The 19,969-nt window shown below is 40.3% G+C and overlaps 1 protein-coding gene across 1 annotated transcript in view; it reads right to left on the bottom strand.

Moving 5' to 3' along the window:
* Positions 1-5,599: 5,599 nt before the first annotated feature.
* MAP3K5 (mitogen-activated protein kinase kinase kinase 5) overlaps positions 5,600-19,969 on the bottom strand; it is a 203,734-nt gene continuing 189,364 nt past the window's right edge. Inside the window, exons 26-30 of the mRNA XM_046005093.1 lie at positions 14,925-15,168; positions 9,893-10,005; positions 8,830-8,942; positions 7,077-7,153; positions 5,600-6,382 (exon numbers count right to left, since the gene is read on the bottom strand). Coding sequence (XP_045861049.1) covers positions 6,322-6,382; positions 7,077-7,153; positions 8,830-8,942; positions 9,893-10,005; positions 14,925-15,168 — 608 coding nt within the window. The 3' untranslated portion in view covers positions 5,600-6,321. The remainder of the gene's footprint in view (positions 6,383-7,076; positions 7,154-8,829; positions 8,943-9,892; positions 10,006-14,924; positions 15,169-19,969) is intronic.

Below are 19,969 nucleotides of genomic sequence, written 5' to 3'. Positions count from 1 at the left end.
CCCGAAGGACGTGAGGGCATCGGGACGCTCTGTTCGCCTCTGAACTCTGAAGCAGCCGGGTCACTTTTGACTTCGCCAGGGCTGGAGTTCAGGGTGACAGCTCCAAGTGCATGATGCCACGTGGAAAGCTGAAGTACACCGGCTGCACTCCACGCTGGGTTCCGGTTTCCACCTGCGTTTTAGGACGCCATTATCTTTTCAGCAGGCCTTTGTATCTGATGAGCCCCAGGGCACACAAGTCTGTGAAATTTCTACCCAGTGATGTGGCTTCTTATTCTTGGTTTCCGATTAGTAACTACCTGGCGATTTCTGGCTTGCTCAGAAAGACGAGGGGAAAAAGCAATAGGAACAATACACATATAACAGATTATTAGCTGAGGAGAAACCAATTTCTGACCTTTTAGACAAATAAGCAAAAAGCAACAAAACACCCAGGGGGGAAAAGTAGCTTGCATAAATGGAAACATAAAGAACAAAACAGAGCAGCAACCAGTTCCGCCTGGTTACACAGAAATGCGCTCCCACAGTCTCGGTTGGCAGAACATAACCAGGAGGTTCCCAACACTTTAAAACCCTTTCAAGGACTTCAGCAGAATCTGTTGCAGGCCCGCAAGTGCCTGGGAACAATGTTGGAGTTCTTGTTAAAGTGACAATTCATTCTCACCATCCTTGCATATAAGCCGGGGCATTCAGCTCCGGAGTGGACTGTTTTTATTGGTTTACTGGTTCCCTGGCTGACCTGGTAGGGGTTTTGACTAAGGGGCACTGATGCCATGGTTTATAGTAATGGATTTTTCCCTTAGTGCCATTTCTACAGTGGGTTAGGCAAACTGATCATTTAGCTGTTCAATCTTCCTAAATCACATTCACATCACTCATCTCAGATGCCTAATCAATAAAAATAAAGTACCAGGTGGGTGGAGGTGGTTGTAGACCTCAGCTTGGGTCTCAGCAAAGACTTTTTTTTTTTTAAGATTTTATTTTATTCAACAGAGAGAGATCACAAGTAGGCAGAGAGGCAGGCAGAGAGAGTGGGGGCAAGCAGGCTCCCTGCTGAGCAGAGAGCCTGATGCTGGGCTCCATGCGGGGCTTAATCCCAGGACCCTGAGATCATGACCTGAGCTGAAGGCAGAGGCCTAATCCACTGAGCCACCCAGGCACCCCAAAGACATCTTTTATTACATGAAGTCATCAGTTTGAGACACTCCTGTGAACATCAGAAAGATTCTCTTACTTGATTTTGAAGAGTTGAACTCTGGAAGAACATTGATTTACTACCTACTTCAGTAAGCCAGTGGATTCTTTCTGTGATACATTACCACCACCCCCTCTCCCAAGTCAAGACTTATTGGTGTTTGTGTGTGTCTTTTGTGGTTTGGTTTGGTTTGGGTATGTGCTTATCTCTTCTTGCATTTTTTTCCCTAACTTATGTTTTAGTCTGTCACAAGTTACACAAAAATAAGTGCTATAAGAAACACACCAAAATCCTGCACTTAGCCCTGAATTGGCTATGTGTTTCAAACTTAATGCGGTGTCTGGAACAGGGTGAGCTGTTGCATGAAAATGCGGTGAGGGACAACATCTGTTAAATGTCACACGCCACCATGTTGCACTTTGTGCTGTACTTAGCACAGAGAAGCCATCTGTCTGGAGTTCCCACACCCATCTCGGAATCTCTCCAAATAATCACGGTTCCCTTTTCCAGGGGGCCTCCTGATGCCATCACCCACTCCGTTCCTGCCTCCTTTGAAAACTCAACCCTCTCTTCTCCTAAAACCATCTCCATTCAGGGCCTCTACCCCAACAAGGACATTCAGGGCTGATTCTGAAAACGTCTTCCCTTGACATCCCACGCTCTCAAATATATGGTCATACCTTTTATTCACCAAAGATAATAAATGTGCCATGGTTGTTTTTTTTTTTTTTTTTAATCTTCGTTTAACCAGCTTTATTAGTCTTTGTTGCCTGTCTGTAAATAAACTTTCCAGGTCACAAAATCAAATTTATCTGTTATTATTTTTTAATCTGTTGTTCTGCACATCTGATCATTTTCCTCTTGGCTTACACCAATGACCTGGTTTTTCTCATTCCCCTATAACCAGTTCTTTTGTCTTTGGCTGATTTAAATTCTTCCTTCCTCCCAAACCATCCTCAAACTTTCCTTTTCCCAAAATTTTAGGCCACGACCTTTCCAACTCTCATAGCCCTGATTTATTGTCATCTCCAGCAAGGTGACTCCTAGATCAGGAATATATGCCCTTGACCTCTGCCCTAACTTCCACCAGTCCATTCTCAATGGTATCTGCACATTTCTTTCGGAATGCTCTGCGTTAGTTCATCATGTCAAACAAGCTTCCTTTCAAACTCGCCTATTCTTCAAATTCTTCTCTTACTTGCATAGCTTCAACATCTATTCTTTCCTGTCCCCTCTTCACTGCCCAAATCATAGTTCCTCAGTCTTGTCAACTCATGGTTCTAATTCCACCCTCTCAATTCCTACTGCTCTGCTACTGGACTCTCATTCACACCTGAATCTGTCTCTGAACCACTCTGTCCCAGTTCTGTTCTAATTTCTCCACTTCACTGGATTAATCTTCCCTTACACTGCTTCACACCCACCCCTCCCTTGCTCAAAAACCTTTAACAGATTCCCCATTTCTACATTAAATGCCAATACCACTTCCTTCCCTAACCACCATCCCCATCACACCCTTAGCGCTCTCTCCTATCCCACTTTCCACTTTTTATTTCTAGAACTCCTATTTCCAGCCAAATATGAGTCAAGTTAAAATTTGTGTATGCTCTAATATAAAAGTTGTTCACTTTCTCCAGAACATCTTGCAAATCCCCACTTTCTGCCTTTGTTCTTGGAACTCTATATGCTGATTGACTTCCCCGGTCCTGAGTTGTTGAATTCCTTCTTTCTGACGCCTCAGTTGAGGTCTGCCTTCTCAGTACAGCCGGTTCCGTGGCCCTGGCTCCCAGCCAGCTTGTCCTCTGAAGCTCTCCAAGGCTTCTGGGTTTGCATTCATCTGGCCTTTAACATAGAGTGGGTGTGATTTGTTTTTGCAAATTTGTCTCTTCAATCTGATATGAATTACTTGTTGGCAGGGACTTTGTTTTCTCCTTCTCTACAGGGTACCTATAAAGTCTGACCATCGATTATTTTCCTTGTTTACAAATTGCAGATGTTCTTGATGACCTAATGTGTGTGCCTTTTGAACTCGATAGGCATCATGCTTATCTCTTCTGTTGCCACATTGCTTCACACATAGACATTCCAGGGGCTTCACAATAATTCCTCATCGCCAAACTGTTTTATGTGATGCCTTATGAATGAATGAATCAAAGTATGCAATGACAGAATTTGGAGAAAAATAAAAACAGGGTTAAAAAGAAACATGAATTCTCCTTTTCCCAACAAATTCTGGTTTTGTTTCTCTTATGAGGCTGCCTCCACCACCCATGCGTAACTGTTCTGTTACAAATCATCTTTCCAGGCACAGCTCTGAACCTCACTCCTCCGGAAAGCTTTTCTTGACCCTCCCACCCTTTGGCAGTCAGATGGAACTGTAGCACTTACTGCATGCTCTGTTGTTTCCGCTTTGCCTCCATTCCTCCACTGACAGTGAACTTCAGGGGGCAAGAACTGTGTCTTGTTCCTGTACCACAGTAGGTAGTACCCAGTAAGTATTTCATAAACACTTCTGAATGGAAAGAGGTAACAGTGGCAGGCAGCGTCTGATTGCTTACCATCTGCTGAGCATTGCACTAAGCTTCTTATCTGCATGGTTTTATTTAAATCTGACAACAACCTCATGAGGAAGGTACCTGATTTCCCCCATTTCAGATGAGGAACCTGAGACCTGGAGAGGTTAATTAATCTGCCCACCATCAAAAGGGAAGTGATGGTTTTGCTCCAGGCCTAGGTGTCTAGATTCATGCTACACCAAATGGAAAATGAACACTAACCATCTTACCACCAGCTCTGTGGAAAGGGACTCTATTTCTCTGTCCAGGTGTCTCTTGAAATAAGAAGATGGGACTTGATACTGTTAAATCATCTGCAGAGCTTTTTTTAAAAATAGGACCTATGGGCCTTACCCCAGACCAATAAACACAGTTTCTCTAAGGTGTTGGCATCTGTATATTTTATTTTTATTATTATTTTTTAAAGATTTTACTTACTTATTTGAGAGACAGTATGAGCAGGGGGAAGGGCAGGGGTACAAAAAGACCCCCTGCTAAGCAGGGAACCCCATGCGAGTCTTGACTTTAGGACGCTGGGATCATGACCTGAGCCAAAGTCAGATGCTTAACCAACTGAGCCACCCAGGTGCCCTCATCAGTATATTTTAAAAAGTATCCCAGTAATTTTAATGTGAAGCTGGGTTGAGAGTCACTGGCCTAGACTAATGAAAAACACCTTCAAAGTGAAACTTTTAACGGAACTTGGATGATAGTGGAATGGCTACTTTTTGTGACTGAGGCCCAGTGTTCTGACAAAAACCTAATGATGCTGGCCCGGGAATGTATTATGAACCATGCAGGGACAGAGGAACCCACAAAGCCCATAAAGATAAGGTAGGAGGGAGATCCCAAGGAAAACCCTATCATTAAAGAACTGGTTGAAGATGGATAGCTTGATCCTTTTGCACAATCTAAAAGAAGCAGCTACCATTAGAACTGGGGAGATGAACTGTGGCTTAATTAAGAACTATCCTGTGTTGGGGTGCCTGCGTGGCACAGTCAGCTAAGCAACTGACTCTTGGTTTTGGCTCAGGTTGTGGTCCTCTCCTGCACATGCTCTCTCTCTCTCTAAAGTAAGTAAATCCTTAAAAAAAGAGAATTACGCTGTGTCAGTACGAGTGAAATGACGTATCATTTAATTTATACCTCCCCTCATTCAAAATAGCCCCACTGGCTACAAGAAGCAACTATCTGTCCTTGAAATTGGGATGTAAAAAAAGACGCAGCCATGTTGCTCCAAGTATCAAATGAGAAAATAAGGTGAGAACTTTCTGTGCAGTCTAATGCAATACAAGAAATATCGGACCTTGATTTTCACATAGAAATAAAGATGACTCATTCTTCAAAGACTGTTATGTATGGGTCAAGTCATGATGCATATGTTATTTCTGTCTTGCATAACAAGCAAGTTCCTCTGTGTGTTAGAATTTTGTGTTTATCTTATTCATCTACCTAGGAGCTGCAGACTTCACCCTACTAACACAGGCAGGCTTATAAACTATAATATTCAGCTTCAAATAAAAACTATGATGAACTAAATATGAGAACTAAACAATTAAGGAGACAGAAAATGCAGTGTTCTCCACTGGGATGCTATTTGCAGACCCTTTGAGATATACAGTAGCCACTCAAGATAACTTGTGGCCTTGAGAAAAAACACAAGGACTTTCTTTTATGTAAATTCTCCTTTTTTTTCCCTTCACCCTCTCTCTTACCACTTGAGTGCCCTGAAGGACAATCTGCAGATCAGTTGTTCTTTGATTACCTGAATAGATTCTGTTGAAGAACAAAAGAAACAGCTAACAGCAGTTCATCTCATTCGCCAAAACAAAATAAGAACTCTTCAGAATTTATCGAACAGTATGTTAAGAGTCTTTACTTTTTAGAGTAAATATGACACAATGGATAGCTTTAGAACAAGCTAACATTACTAGGATTCAGACATGTGCAACTGGTACAGTTCAGTAGTGCATACACGACTCAAAGGAACGTACTATGGGCCAGAAACTTAAGTTACAAAATAGAGTCAATATTACAATTAATACAGATCAGTAAGTAAAAACCGCCGCTTCTCAGATTCTGCACACTTTAAAAAAAAAGCCAAACAAACATAAACTTTACACAATAACCGAAATGATGCATTTCTACTCTGAGTATCCTACACACACACAGAAGTCAAAAAAGTTATGGTCACATTTTGGTTTTGTTCCAGTGATGCACAATCACATGAAATGTTCTATCCGTTTCGTGTAAAAGAGACATATGGCCGAAGTGCAACAGCTGCTAAGTTAAAAATATTTCCATAAAAATGTTTAGACAAAAATAATCCCAAGCATCCTGATGTTTAGGATTATTTTTGAGAGTCCTTACAAAGAGTCCTTATGAACAGTAGAAATAGAAGCAGTTAGGAAATTTCAGTGTATTTTGTCTTTTTTTTTTCTTTTAACACAAGTAAACAAATACCGGATTTAAAGTGCAGCTTCTTTATCCTCTCCCTTACATTCTCCCTCCCCTGCGAAGACCAGTTCTGTTAGACTCTCCCCAGAAGGCTGGACACAAACCGAGCGACAGTCAAGTCTGTGTGTCTCGAAAGTCGGTGATGGCCTTCCACAGCGCGCAGAGCATCCCTCCCCTGTTTAAGACACAAGAACACGGGGAAGAGAACACCTCATTTGAAACACTGCTCTTGACATATACAAGTGACCTTCGCCTGGCGCCGCTCTGATCAGAACACGGAGATCCCAAAGTCTTATCGGTCCTCATGTAATTCTTTCTGTGTTTTGTCATCATCCCTCCCTGCCTTTCCTTTCCATTCCCACAGACTACCAGTTCCCAAAGCATCATTTCAGGTTTTGAGCATATTGGAAATGGGTCGTCACAGAATTCTGTGTGAGTCACTTATGCATGTGCTTGGCCTGATAGAGAAAACTATGATAAGAAACTGTATCACATTATACGTGTTACAGGATGGCAAATGGGCACCTATCTTATTATTTCTAATAATTATGGTACAATCGTGAACTAAATGAGACCAGTTGTTTAAGGCAGCTTTGAAATAACTGCATAGCCTCAGTCTACTCTATTATCAAGAAATTCCTTGAGTTGATTTGCATTTACTGATATAGAAATTTTGGTTATAAGAGTACCCAGTAATAGCCTGGGGAAACAAACTCTGTTTACTCAGAGCAAATGTGAACCACAGAATGGGCCCCAGGACTGCTGAGATGGTGAGGGCTGGGGAGGGGCCCAGCCAGGGCAGGAGCCCAGACTTCTCAGCCCAGCACTCTTTCCACCAAGAAAAAGGGACATAAAGAAAAGAGTGGTACCTTAGTCTGAGGCATTTTAAATCATCACGTGTAACATAGTAGAGAACATCCTCTAGTGAATAATCCTCAGCCAAAAACTGTGGAGAAAGTAAAACATGCACAAAAGTAAGACATTTTATATACACCTTTAATAAATAGTAAACTCTATTCACAATATAAATGGCAATAATTTAAAAATGAATCTAAAAGGAAATCTACTAAAAACATAATCTTCTGGAGTGATTAGGAAAAAGTCCCCCCATTACAAAACAAAGAATACATCCATATGACTTCCAAATGCATAAAGATCACAAGCAACACAATTTCTGAATGGCCTCCTAATGAACAAATAAAACTCATTTGTAATTACTTCTGCTGTTCGTAAGGTAACATTTGTATATTTTTTAGCTTATTGAAATTCAATTAGTTAACATAGAACGTATCATTACTTTCAGATGTAGAGCTCAGTAATTCATCAGTTGCATTTAACACCCAGTGCTCATCACAACACGTGCCCTCCTTAATGCCCATCACCCAGTTACCTCATCCGCTCCCCCATAATGTTTATATTTGAGAGGTTTGTTGCTGTGTAGCTTTATTTTTCTCAAGTGGATAAAAAGTGTTCCTGAAAAGGTATTGTTTACACTTAATTTCTGAATTTGTTTTTCACAGCTGATAAAAGGTACTTTTAAAATAATTACTGTAAAATCAGAGTCCTGAATTTAAACTGAAGCTTTAATTTTAAATAAAAAAAGGCAATGATTTAGTGGATCATCAATTACTACTCTTTAATTGTGACTTGAGTCTTAGTTTGAGAAATAAATATTTCAGAGAACTTGAACGGACACATCATTCTCCATAAGCAAGAGAGCGGTTTAGGTAGCAGTAACTTGTTCAAAGCAGATTTCTAAGGAAACCCTAAATTCTATTTAGTAGCCCAATGAATTATCAAGTAAAGAGGAAAAAAACCTTTATTCTTTGTTATTTAAAAAATTTAAACATAAAACTAAAATTAATGTAATACTGTATTGGGGCCCTTTCTATAAAATAATAAAAAACATAACCTCTTCTTGTGTGTATGTGTGAATACATGTATGTAATCTTCAAACATAAGTGCTGCTCCTCCTGCCAATTTCCCAAAGTCTGTAAGGAGCAGAGGGGAATCAGGTCATTATAGATCTATAGAAAGTGTTCCTGACACAAGGTGACTGACCAGGTCTATTTTATTAAATATTAATAAATAGCCACTGCCCAGTAGAGTCTAATAATGTTGTGAGAGAACTAAAGAGTTAAACAAAAGAGAGAATTAGAAACTTTACAATTTTTGGTTTTGTCTTGATTTTTCCACTCGTCCTTATTTTCGCTTCAAAAATATAAAAGCTCCTTAGAGGACTCCTGGACCACAGAGCTTTTGCCTGCCTCACTGTTTTGCACATACAGCATCCCAGCCCCCGAATAATTTTTCCCTCCTCACCTGCCCTCCCCAAATACACATACAGATGGTGTGGTTTATTCCTACATACGCCTTTAGACTCCAGCTCATTCACCAACCTCTTCCTCTCTCTGTCTCCAAACACCTGATAACCTCTCCATCATAGAGCTTATCAGGGTATCATTACACTTTATCTGTGGAATTATTTGACGACCACCTGCAGGCCCTAGTCTGCAGGCCGCACGAGGGCTCACCAGTGTATATGCCCCGTGCCTCACACACCGCAGGCACTCAACATTATGCAGTGAGAGAAAAGCTGGTCCCATGGATAGTTTTCTTTACCCGACTTATAGTGTCTTCATCAGCTCCCTTATCTCGCAGCCACTCAGTAAGCTCAGACTCTTCAGTATTTGTGCCAGGAGAATCCCGGGGGCATGCGGGCAATCCAGGAATATCTAGGACAGAATTGGGGAGTGAGGGACATTCTTAGCTTCTCTTCACAGAGGCTATCTGGGACCCTCCCAGGCCACAGACATTTATTACTACTTTAGAAGATTTTGCTCTATCAGAAAATAACAGAAACAATTGAGATTGGCAGTATAAATATAAACAAAATGCTTAAAGACTACTAATAAATGGAGGGGCAGAAGTAATCATGTAATGATATCCCCACCTCATACTTTTATATCAAATTTATAGTTGCTCTGAATTCAAAGAAATATAGTTTCTCTGAAACAATTCTATAGTTTCACCAAAATCATACTGTGGGTTTTTCATGTGACAAACATGAGCATAATTGGCAGAAAACCATATAATCATATAATAATTTCTTTTTTCACTATTTGCAATAAAATAGAAAAAACCCAGAATATAAAGAATACAAATGCAAAAATGACCAAAAATAGTATTTTATTGTAGTAATCTCATTTGAAAATTAAAGACCAAAGAAGTGTTAGAGCCATATTCACCTCAAATCATCTCAGGCAAAAATGACCATGAATCATCTTACATGAAATCAAGTTATACTGAAATTATATTTTGCTGCTACTAAAAACTGGATATTTCTATTTTTAAAAGATATTATTTTTACTTATTTATTTGAGAGAGAGAGCATGAGAGGGGAGAGATTAGAGGAAGAAGCAGACTCCCTGCTGAGCAGGAAGGCCGATGCAGGACTCAATCCCAGGACTCTAGGATCATGACCTAAGCCAAAGTCAGTCACCCAACCAACTGAGCCTCCCAGAGACCCAAAAAATTGGGTATTTCTTAAAAGCAATTTCTGCGTGTAGTCATGGTACAAGTGATGGGTGTCAATTAAGTCATGAAATAAACTTCCCGTTAGCTTTCTCTCCTTTCTGTGGCAGCCTAGCTTAATAGTATCACTTAAAAAGTTTCTGCTATTCACCTATTGGTTGGGACTTAAGCTTCAGGTGTTTAATTTCTTGGTCTTTTTCTTCAATAGCTTGATGAAGGAGTGCTTGTAATTCTTTCTCTTTCCGAACCAATTCTTCCAGTAATCTGTAGAAGAAAATTATATTGGTTGACAGGATAATAAAGCTGGAGCAGCCAGAGTGACCTTCTAGATCTGAACTTCTCAAGCTACACGGAACACAGACATCCCTGGGATTTTATTGAAATGCAGATTCTCATCCAGTAATTTTGCGGATAGGTTTGAGATTCTGCATTCCTTTTTTTTTAAAGTTTATTATTTATTTATTTTTTTAGTTATCTCTATATCCAATGTGGTGTTTGGACTCACAACCCAGAGATCAAGGTCACACACTCTTCCAACTGAGCCAGCCAGGCGCCCCATGATTCTGAATTTCTAATGAGCTCCCCCAGGTGATACTCATGTTGCTGGTCCACAGACCGCCTCCGCCCCCCTCCTCCCGCTCCGCCCCATGTTGAGTGGCAAAACTCTTGAGGGCTTGTACTTCCAGACAAGAATTCAAAACTACCACCTCAATTGTCTGCCCAAATCTTCAGAGATATTTTGTTTCTTTTTATGACTGTAAATGGCAAATAAATAAAGTAAAATAAAATATATACGATATTAACAGAACTATACTTTACATGTGTGACTCCTCATCAAAAAAGTTGATGATAGATGATATAATAATCAATGCAAAGCAGAAAGGCAATCATTTTTTTTTTAACTGAAAATTTGATAGGTGAGGTCCCCTATAGTACTCAGTAAATGGTAATGGTTATTGCTAGGATTGTTGAGGATCTTACTATTATTCCTCTCCCTTTTAAGGGGACTGGTGAAGTGGGTAAAAGGATAGCTGTGTTCCTGGTACATTCAGTTCTTTGTTGGCATCTTCTGTATTCTTCAAAGAAACAAGGAGAAACTAACATATCATTTATATCAGAATTCTTATTCATGAAGGGTTCACTATGCAACTAAGAGCCAACTGGTGTCCTACTCACCATTTCTAACACTACTCTCTGAAAAAATATTTCCAGATAGAAAGGGAGATTCTCTAATTTTTATAGAAAATGATCATTGGGTGACTTGGATTCAGAATTTAAAGTTAAGGTACAGAAGTATTCATAAGATCATCAGGATAAATTGTTGCATGCCCTACAGTTCTTAGCCAACTGTATTTGTTTCATTTTCTCAGTACGGATAGATTTAACTTGGGACCAGATTCTATTCCAAAAGTTTGTTTCTGTTTCAGTTGGCATGTTTGAAGGCAGCACAGGTCCAACTAAAAGATAGTCCTGGGCTTGAATCCTGGTTCAGCCCCACACTTCCTGTGTTAACTTCGACTATTGCCTTAACACTTTTAGCCTTCAATTTTCTCGTTTGTGGAAAGGAAAAGTAAAACTTCCCAAAAGAATGACTGCTAGCCACAGCTTTGGGCCCAGGGCTCAGGAGGCTGCTCCTTTCCCATAGGGCAGAGATGGGGGGCCTTTAGGAGAAAGGACTCAGTAGAGTGGGTAGTAGAAGCAGGACAAAAAGGAAGACTCTTGAAAGGCAGCTAGAGAAGGTGGTTTGAGAAAGACAGATTATTTAAAGATAAGCAGAGTTAAGCAGCACACAATCTGGTGGATTGAGCTGCAGGAACTGAGGGCCAGAGGAAACCAGAGGATCAAAGGAGATGTTTATCACTCCAGCAAGAATGATATTCCAGGAAATGGACAGCAAGCTCAGCATGAATTTTTAAGTTGGCAATTTCTCAGTCTCGTATGTATTTTTGTCTTCCTTGATGATTTACATGTATGGAATATTCTTATTACTTTTTTCAAAGAACACAGTGACTTTTTCTAGAACTTAACCTATGTGTACCTAGACTACATATTTTCTTTTTAAAAAGAAAGCCAGACTTAAAAAGCCAGACTTAACCTTAGAAGCAGAGCTCTGACAGGCCACCTCATTTGTCCCAAATCCAGCTCTCAAAAATTATTTATTTACCCAGTCCATCAGCTTTATTTTTGCTCTGTCTTGCAGTTAAGAGGGAAGTTCTTCAAAATTAAGGTAATTGCCTGCCTCTCTGTTCCAGAAAAATTTGGCAAGCATCTGCCCTGAAGTCAATTTTTTTAACTTAGGTGAGTGTTGGTAGGAAATTCCAGAATCGTTTGATAGAGAAGCAGTCAGCTCTGCGGGAGTTAGATTTTTAGCTAACTCTGTTACTGTCCTCCAGTACTGTCTCAACCACTGGTGTGAAGTGAATTATTTCCAGAACATGTTATGTAAACATACCCTGAAATATAAGTAAAACATACATTCTAAAGACACCATGTTATTTTCTCTATCTGGTATTCTTATTGGTGATCTAATAATCAAGAGCTGGATAAACCTGATTGACCTTCATCAGTGATTATCTAAATACAAGCTTAAGATTTCTAACATGAGAGCTACAGCCTTCTGAAAAACATACTAACATTTCCTTTAAGTTTATTTTGCAATGTACGAACTTTTAAAAAAAAAATATTTATTTATTTTATAGAGCGAGAGGGGGGGAGAGAGAGAGAGAGAGAGAGAATATGAGTGGGGGAGGGGCACAAGAAGAGAATCTTCAAGCCGACTCCCCGCTGAGCACGGGGTCTGACAGGGAACTTGATCTCGGGACCCTGAGATCTTGACCTGAGCTGAAACCCAGAGTGGGACACTCAACTGACTGAGCCACCCAGGCGGTCCCCGCAATGTATGAATTTCTGTATATCAAGTAATAACTGAAAGTGATACGGACATGATTCGCCTCTCATTTCCGCTGCTTAGTACCAGTACCAAGGCAGCTGCCCTTTTCTAACATCACGCCATGAGGTGAATGCTGTGCCTCGCCTCCCTTCTCTGGAGGCGACAGGGAGGAGCTGTGGAAGATATTACTAGAAACAGAAAAAAGAGGCTCATAATCCCGTAGATGTCACAGATATAAGGGTAAATATGTACATAAAAAACACACGAATGTGGGCTGTTGTGAAAAATACAGGAACACAATAAAGAAATACGGCCAGTCGTAGCCCTTCCAACAGAGATGTGGGAAGCAGGCCCTCCGCCCGCGGCTGCGCAGAAGAGCAGCCCTTCTGGCCTACAGAGGGCGGGACAGCATGGAAATCGGGCTAACTCCAATGGTCTAAGGGGAAAAGGGAGAGGCTGAAGGCAGCAAAGGCAGGTTCTATTGACACAAGCCAGGGTCTATAGACAGAAGGTTTGAAGGCCAGAGAAACAAATATACCAGCTCATTGGTAAATAAAGTAGCTTTATTGCCTTTATAATTCTGACCATGGGTGGAGGAGGAGTTGGCGACCAAAACCAGATCGAGTAAACATTCATCCTCCAGAGATCAGAGAGGGGTATAAAAAGCAACTCCATCTAGAGCTGGGTGACAGAGAGTAAACTAAAAGACAACTAAAGTTAACACCTACTACCAAGGTCGGTGTATTGCTTGAGAAGAGGAGGCAATGAGGATTTCCATGGAAGTCTCAGAGGAGGAAAGGCACAAAGTCTTCCACTAAGTAGTAGAGATGCCAACTAAGAGCTGGTTTTACCAGGACAAGATTAAGATCTGGAAGTCCAAAAGCCATTTCCCCCTTATTCAGGAAGATTTCTCTATGCAAACAGTAGATGATATGAATGGATTTACTCAATCATGCAACCAAAATTCATGTTTCTGAATATAAGATGAACTTTGTATTACCTGTACTAAGTTTGGTATTCAAGCTTAACTTAAAAAAACTTAAACTTATGACAAGAAGTAAAATATGTTTTATCTTCCTGGTGAGCAAGATTTTTAAGTAAATATTTGAACAACTGGTATTGATTCACTCAAAAAAAAAAAATTTTTTTTTTCACTATAAGCCCAGCGTTGTAAAGTCAGTTGATCACATGTCAACTGTAGCCAGTACAGGAAGCTATAAATCATAGACTCAGAACTTGAACTGTGCCAACATCTGTAAAGAACAGGAAATATTTACTGTGGATTTTATGTCACCAAATTCTCAAAGGAAAATTAAAGTCTGGATATGACAGAACATATTCAAAATAAAATAGGATCATAAATGCAGTCAACTTATCATCCTTTCAAGGTTTTTTTTTTTTTTTTTTTTTTAGAAAAGTAAAGCTTTAGCATCACTAAATTTACTCTCAAGAACAGAGATCTTCCTCTTCTAAGAGAACTTGATATTCCAAATCACAGGCTTTCAAGAACATGGATTTTCTATCTTTCAGCTGTTTTCTGGGATGGTACACACTGCTCTGAGTCTGTGTCCAAGACAGTCTCTGAAGTTACAGCTACTTTGAAAATCTCACTATACTTGGAGAAAAAGCAGGGATCAAAGAATGCTGCTGAACAAGGCTTGGACTGGTAGAACAGAAAATGATTTTGACTAAAGAGACTAAGACAAATCTCTCTTGTTTGATAAAGCAGGATATCAAACCAAGTTTACGTGAATAGGATAAAGTGATGAATCATTTTGTATTCTCTGGATCAAACTTTATTATTATTATTGAAGGTCGGGGGAGAGAGAGAGGAAGAGGAAGAGAGAAAATCTTAAGCAGGTTCCAAGCCCAGTGTGGAGCCCAGTGTGGCGCTCAGTGCGGAGCCCAGTGCAGGGCTGGACCTCATGACCCTGAGATCATGACCTGAACCAAAATCAAGAGTTGGATGCTTAGGGGCACCTGGGTGGCTCAGTGGGTTAAAGCCTCTGCCTTTCACTCAGGTCATGATCCCGGAGTCCTGGGATCGAGCCCCGCATCGGGCTCTCTGCTTGGCGGGGAGCCTGCTTCCTCCTCTCTCTCTCTCTGCCTGCCTCTCTCGCTACTTGTGATCTCTATCTGTCAAATAAAAAAAAAAAAAAAAAGAGTTGGATGCTTAACTGACTGAGCCACCCAGGTGCCCCATTTGTGGACCAAACTTTAGATAGACCCCAAACACATGCACTTATATAAAAGTAAGGGAAAGAAAGCCCACCCAAGTCAGAATAGGACTTACCTATTAGTTTCTATTTTCATCCTTCCAAGTTGCACATTGAGGGACCGGTGGGCATTTTGGGAGTCGTGGGATACAGTAGAACTGAGCGTGCTCACCCCTGAGGTAGCTACAGCATCTTCAATGACAGCATGAGGTCTTCGGATAGTTTGGTTCGAAGGCCGTTCCTCATGGTCGTCTTCTGCCTCCAAGTCTTCTTGATCAGCGGTATCGCTCTCAGATGCGAGGCTGAAGTGTGGCCTCAGTTCTGTGAGGCATAACATCAATAACAGTGTTAATAAAATATGACTGATTGCTTTAATTTCTTCTGACATGAATGTCCTCTTCCCTGCTTTCCAAACTGGTTTTCCAAATGTAGGGATAGACTTCTGGGCATTAATTTACAGTTTTTCTTCCAGTGAATCTAAAAATTCACAGGATCTATTGACTCAGAATGACCTAATTCAAACAAGAGAAAAATGGCCACACCACACAGAAGACATGTGCGAAAGGATGCCTGGGTGGCTCAGTTGGTTAAATATCTACCTTCGGCTCAGGTTGTGATCCCAGGGTCCTGGGATTGAGCTCCATGTCAGGCTCCCTGCTCACTGGGGAGTCTGCTTCTCTCTCTCCCTCTCCCTTTGCTTGTGTACACTCTCTCTTTTTCTCTCAAGTAAACAAAATAAAATAAAAAAGATATGTGGGGGGATGCCAGGGGGGCTCACTGGGTTAAGCAATGGCCTTGGGCTTAGGTCATGATCTCAGGGGCCTGGGATCAAGCCCTGCATCAGGCTCCTTGATCAGCAGGAAGCCTGCTTTTCCCTTTACCTGCTGCTCCCCCTGCTTGTGCTCTCTTTCTCTCTCTGACAAATTAAGGAAAAAAAAAAAAAAGATATGTGGGAAAATGCTAAAATCAAAAAGGCAATTATGTAAAAACCTGTTAATATAAACATTTGTTTATACAAGTGAAATTCATTTTTTTGTATTATATAATATCTGGCAACTATTAACTCACTTAGAATGAGGAAAATGAGATATAGTGAGATTATCTAAATAAAAGTAAATGCACAGAATACTTTTTGCCTGTAATGGTCAAAGTGTAAGGGGATGGAGGAGGTCCTGAAAATGCCACATGTGCTTATATTCACTCTAATAAGACTGTTTTTGACTACTGGATTCTTAGTGTGAGTCCTTCTCTACCCTGTTCACTAACCACTGAAATTAACAGGGCAAACATTATAAGTCTCCAACTTGAATATGTCGCATTGAGTTCATCTGCATGTCACTTAACAACTTGGATGATATCTTCCCCAAGAAAACAATACTATAAGTTGTGATTATGGTTTCAAAATGAACTAAAAAAGGAATTACACTCATAATCTAAGTGAAGTCAGGGTAGCAGAAATACTGGATCTTGACTCCATATGTTATGACACACGATGAAAACCATGAAGAGTCTCTGTCAAAGAAAGGCACAGTCATACAACATTTTGCCTCGATATCCCGAGGGCTCAGAGACTCCCTGAAGCTTGTTCAGAGAGTCCATGAACCCACAGGTTAAGAGCCCCTGGGTGGGGAGATGGCTCTAGGCGGAGTGATAGAAGACCCATCCCACCCCCAATCTAGCTACCAGGGCACGGCAACCAAAGGCTGACTAGTTAACAAATTCTCTTTTCTTCCTCACCTTATTAGATCTGTATATGGTATTTTCCTCTAAATCTCTGGCTGCTACTTCTCTTCAGATCCTTTTTTCTTTTTTTTTTTTAAATCTACCATCTGTCCCTTAAAAGCTGGAACCTGGAATTCTATCCTTCACTTTTTTATATTTCTATTTACTATAGCTAAGCTCACTGAAATCTATCAAGGTTAAGTACTTGTAATGTGTGAATGACCAACTATATTTCAAGACTTGATCTGGTTACATCCAATACCTCCTAGATATTCAAGCTGGGCAGGCATTTTAGATTCAACCATCTAAAAAAAAAAAAACCCTCATCTCTTGCTCATAACAAAAGTCAGGTGCCCTTCTTCAGGGGCCAGGTTTATGCAGCTCTGACTTCCTTGATCTCTCTTTATTATTTTTCTCACTTCTTATTGTAGCAAAAAATGCAGGACATAAAATTTACCACTGTCACCATTTTTAAATATCCAGTTCAGTAGTGTAACTCACTCTCTAGAGCTAGTTTTAGGTTGGGAACTTTTTGTAAGTTTCATCTTGCAAAACTGAAACTCTATACCCATGAAATACCAACTCCTCGTTTCCCCTTACCCCCTGTCCTTGGCAACCCCCATTCTACTTTCTGTTTCTGTGAATCTGACTACTATGATACCTCATAAAAGGAGAATCATCCAGTGTTTGTCTTTTTTGAGACAAGCTTATTACTTCACTCAGCATAATGTCCTTAAGATTCATCCATGTTGTAGCCTGTATCAGAATTTCCTTCCTTTTTAAGGCTGAATAATATTCCATTGCATGTATAGATCACATTTTGTTTATCCTTTCATTTGTCGGTGGATACTTGTGTTGGTTCCACCTCTTGGTTTATTGTAACTAATGCTGTTATGAATGTGGGTATGCAAATATCTCTTTGAGATCCTGCTTTTAATTCTTTCTTTGGATATATATCCAGAAGAGGAACTGCTGGATCGTATGACAATTCTTTTTTTTTTTTTAAGATTTTATTTATTTATTTGAGAAAGAAAGAACACAGAGGGGAGAGAGAGGGAGAAGCAGACTCCCCATTGAGCAGGGAGCCCGATGCGGGGCTTGATCCCAGCACCCTCAGATCATGACCCGAGCTGAAGGCAGATGCCTAACCGATTGAGCCACCCAGGCACCCTCGTATGACAATTCTAGTTTTAAATTTTTTGAGGAGCCATTATGCTTTTTTCCACGGTGGCTGCACTGTTTGATAATTTCACCAAGAGTGTACAAGGGTTCGAATCTCTCTACATCCTTGTCCTTTATCTCTTAAGGTTAACACCACCTCTACATCTCTTTCCAAAATTCCATTTCCTAACTCATCCTACAGAAGGGGATGGGGCTCAAAATCAGGGGTTTTAGTGCTGCAAACCCAGAATCCAGTACAGGGATTAGGACATATTAGTCTAATAAATGTGGACAAAATGGAAGAGTTATAATACTAAGATTATTTGTATTTATAAGGGAACCAAATAATTTTTAAAAATTTCACTTTACAAATAACTTAGGGGACCTGGGTGGCTCGGTTGGTTAAGCATCCAACTCTTGATTTTAGCTCAGGTCATGATCTCAGGGTCCTGAGATGGCACCACCTGCATCTGGCTCTGTGCTCAGCCAGGAGTCTGCTTGAGATTCTCCTCTGCCCTCCCTCTTCCCACCCCCACTCTCTCTCTCTCTCTATAAAATAAATTTTAAAATCTTAAAAAAAAAGAAAAAATAAGAAAGTACAATTCTAACTTAAGTTAGAACATAAGATTAGGCCTTTTAAAATTTTCTAAAATTATTCTTAAATTTCTTTTATGGAATCCAAACTGAAATTTTAAAAACAATTAAAATTTTTTTTGTGCCGTTGACTATTATCTCACGTTTGGGGAGGGAAATGTTCTGATATTTATTATTATATTTAAATACCCCCTCATATAGCCTTAACTCTACATTTTGTTATTTTATGTATGTACAAATGATTGAAAAATTCTCTCAAATAATTTGAAGAAAGTAGAAAATTGTAAGCAAATTCAATACTTTGTTATTTTGGTCTTTCGTGGCAGCTCCCTGATTATACATCATCAAATTCCACACTGTAAAATATGCAAGTGGATGGAGCAACTGGTCTTTGTCCTCAAAGAGATAACAACCTAAAGGAGAGCCAGAAGGAATATACAGAAAAGCCGTAAGAGCAGGCACAAAGATGACATGGAATTATAAGCACAAATTAAAGCAGCTAAAAATTTCTTAGATGATCTCAGTTATAGACCTAGCTAGACATATAATTCACATGTGCATGTATTAAGAATGCTAAGAGGTAAATAAAGCACATTAGCAATAACTATAATTCAGTGGTGGTTTGCTCATGGATTGATTCATGGGAGCAGAAGAGCTTAAGCAGGATTCTGGAGGAGGGGAATGCCTTGCTTGGAGGGGAAAGGGGAAGTGGCATTTGAGAGAAGGAAGTTCAAATGGTGGTCCAGAGCCCCCTGAGAAGAATGGAAGGCAGAATGGGCTGTCAAGAGAGAGAGAAGTGTGAGGAGAAAAGCAGGGACCCGGGGTTTGGAACAGGGGCCTTTAATGAGCAGGTGTTGTTTGAGCCCATGTGTGGGAATCTAGAGCTGGTGCCTGTTTCCAATACAGCAAGATGGACTCAAACCGCAGTACTCTTCCCACTTCCCTGCCTCCAGACACCACTCCAATCGGTTCTTTCCCCAGAGGAACATAACCAGACCCAGCTTCTTTAACACAGGGTATTTCTGACACCGAAGAAGATTACAGTCCTTGTCAGTGCAGAGTATGACTCCCACCATAAGTTCAGATGGTACAGAATGCTGGTCATTTTACTTTCATGTGGACACAGGGCACATGAGTAGTTTAGCTGAACTGGTAATAATATCAAGTACTTTAGCATTAAAATTATTGTTAATGTAGTTAGTATGTCTCCATTATCAACTCTCTCTTGGCATTGCCAACATGGTCTCTATGCTCAGCATTTCTCCATCTGGTCACCCACAGCCGGGCTGATTCCTGATGACAAGTGAAAAAAGAGCCTGAGGAGAAAAAAAACTCTTAAGGGGCTTGCACTGTACTCTCTGTTCTGTGTGCTCTTTTGGGAGAAAGACTGAATACTTTTTAATTTTTTTTACTTTTCAATTTTGAAAGAATGGCAGAATAACAAAAAGGTTGCAAAAATGATAGAGTTCCTGTATACCCTTCAGCTTGCCCTAAACTTGACATCTTATGCAACTGTGGCACTAGGACCAAACCCAGGAAACTGACATTGCTACCATACACTACGTAATCTATAGACCTTGTTGAATTTCACCAGGTTTCCCGATGATGCCCTCATTCTTTTTTTTTTTTTAAGATTTTATTTATT

Source organism: Meles meles, chromosome 5, assembly GCF_922984935.1.
Source record: "Meles meles chromosome 5, mMelMel3.1 paternal haplotype, whole genome shotgun sequence".
Lineage (NCBI taxonomy): Eukaryota > Metazoa > Chordata > Mammalia > Carnivora > Mustelidae > Meles > Meles meles.
Note: the sequence above shows the minus strand (reverse complement) of the source record. Positions and strands in the feature narration are given on the sequence as shown.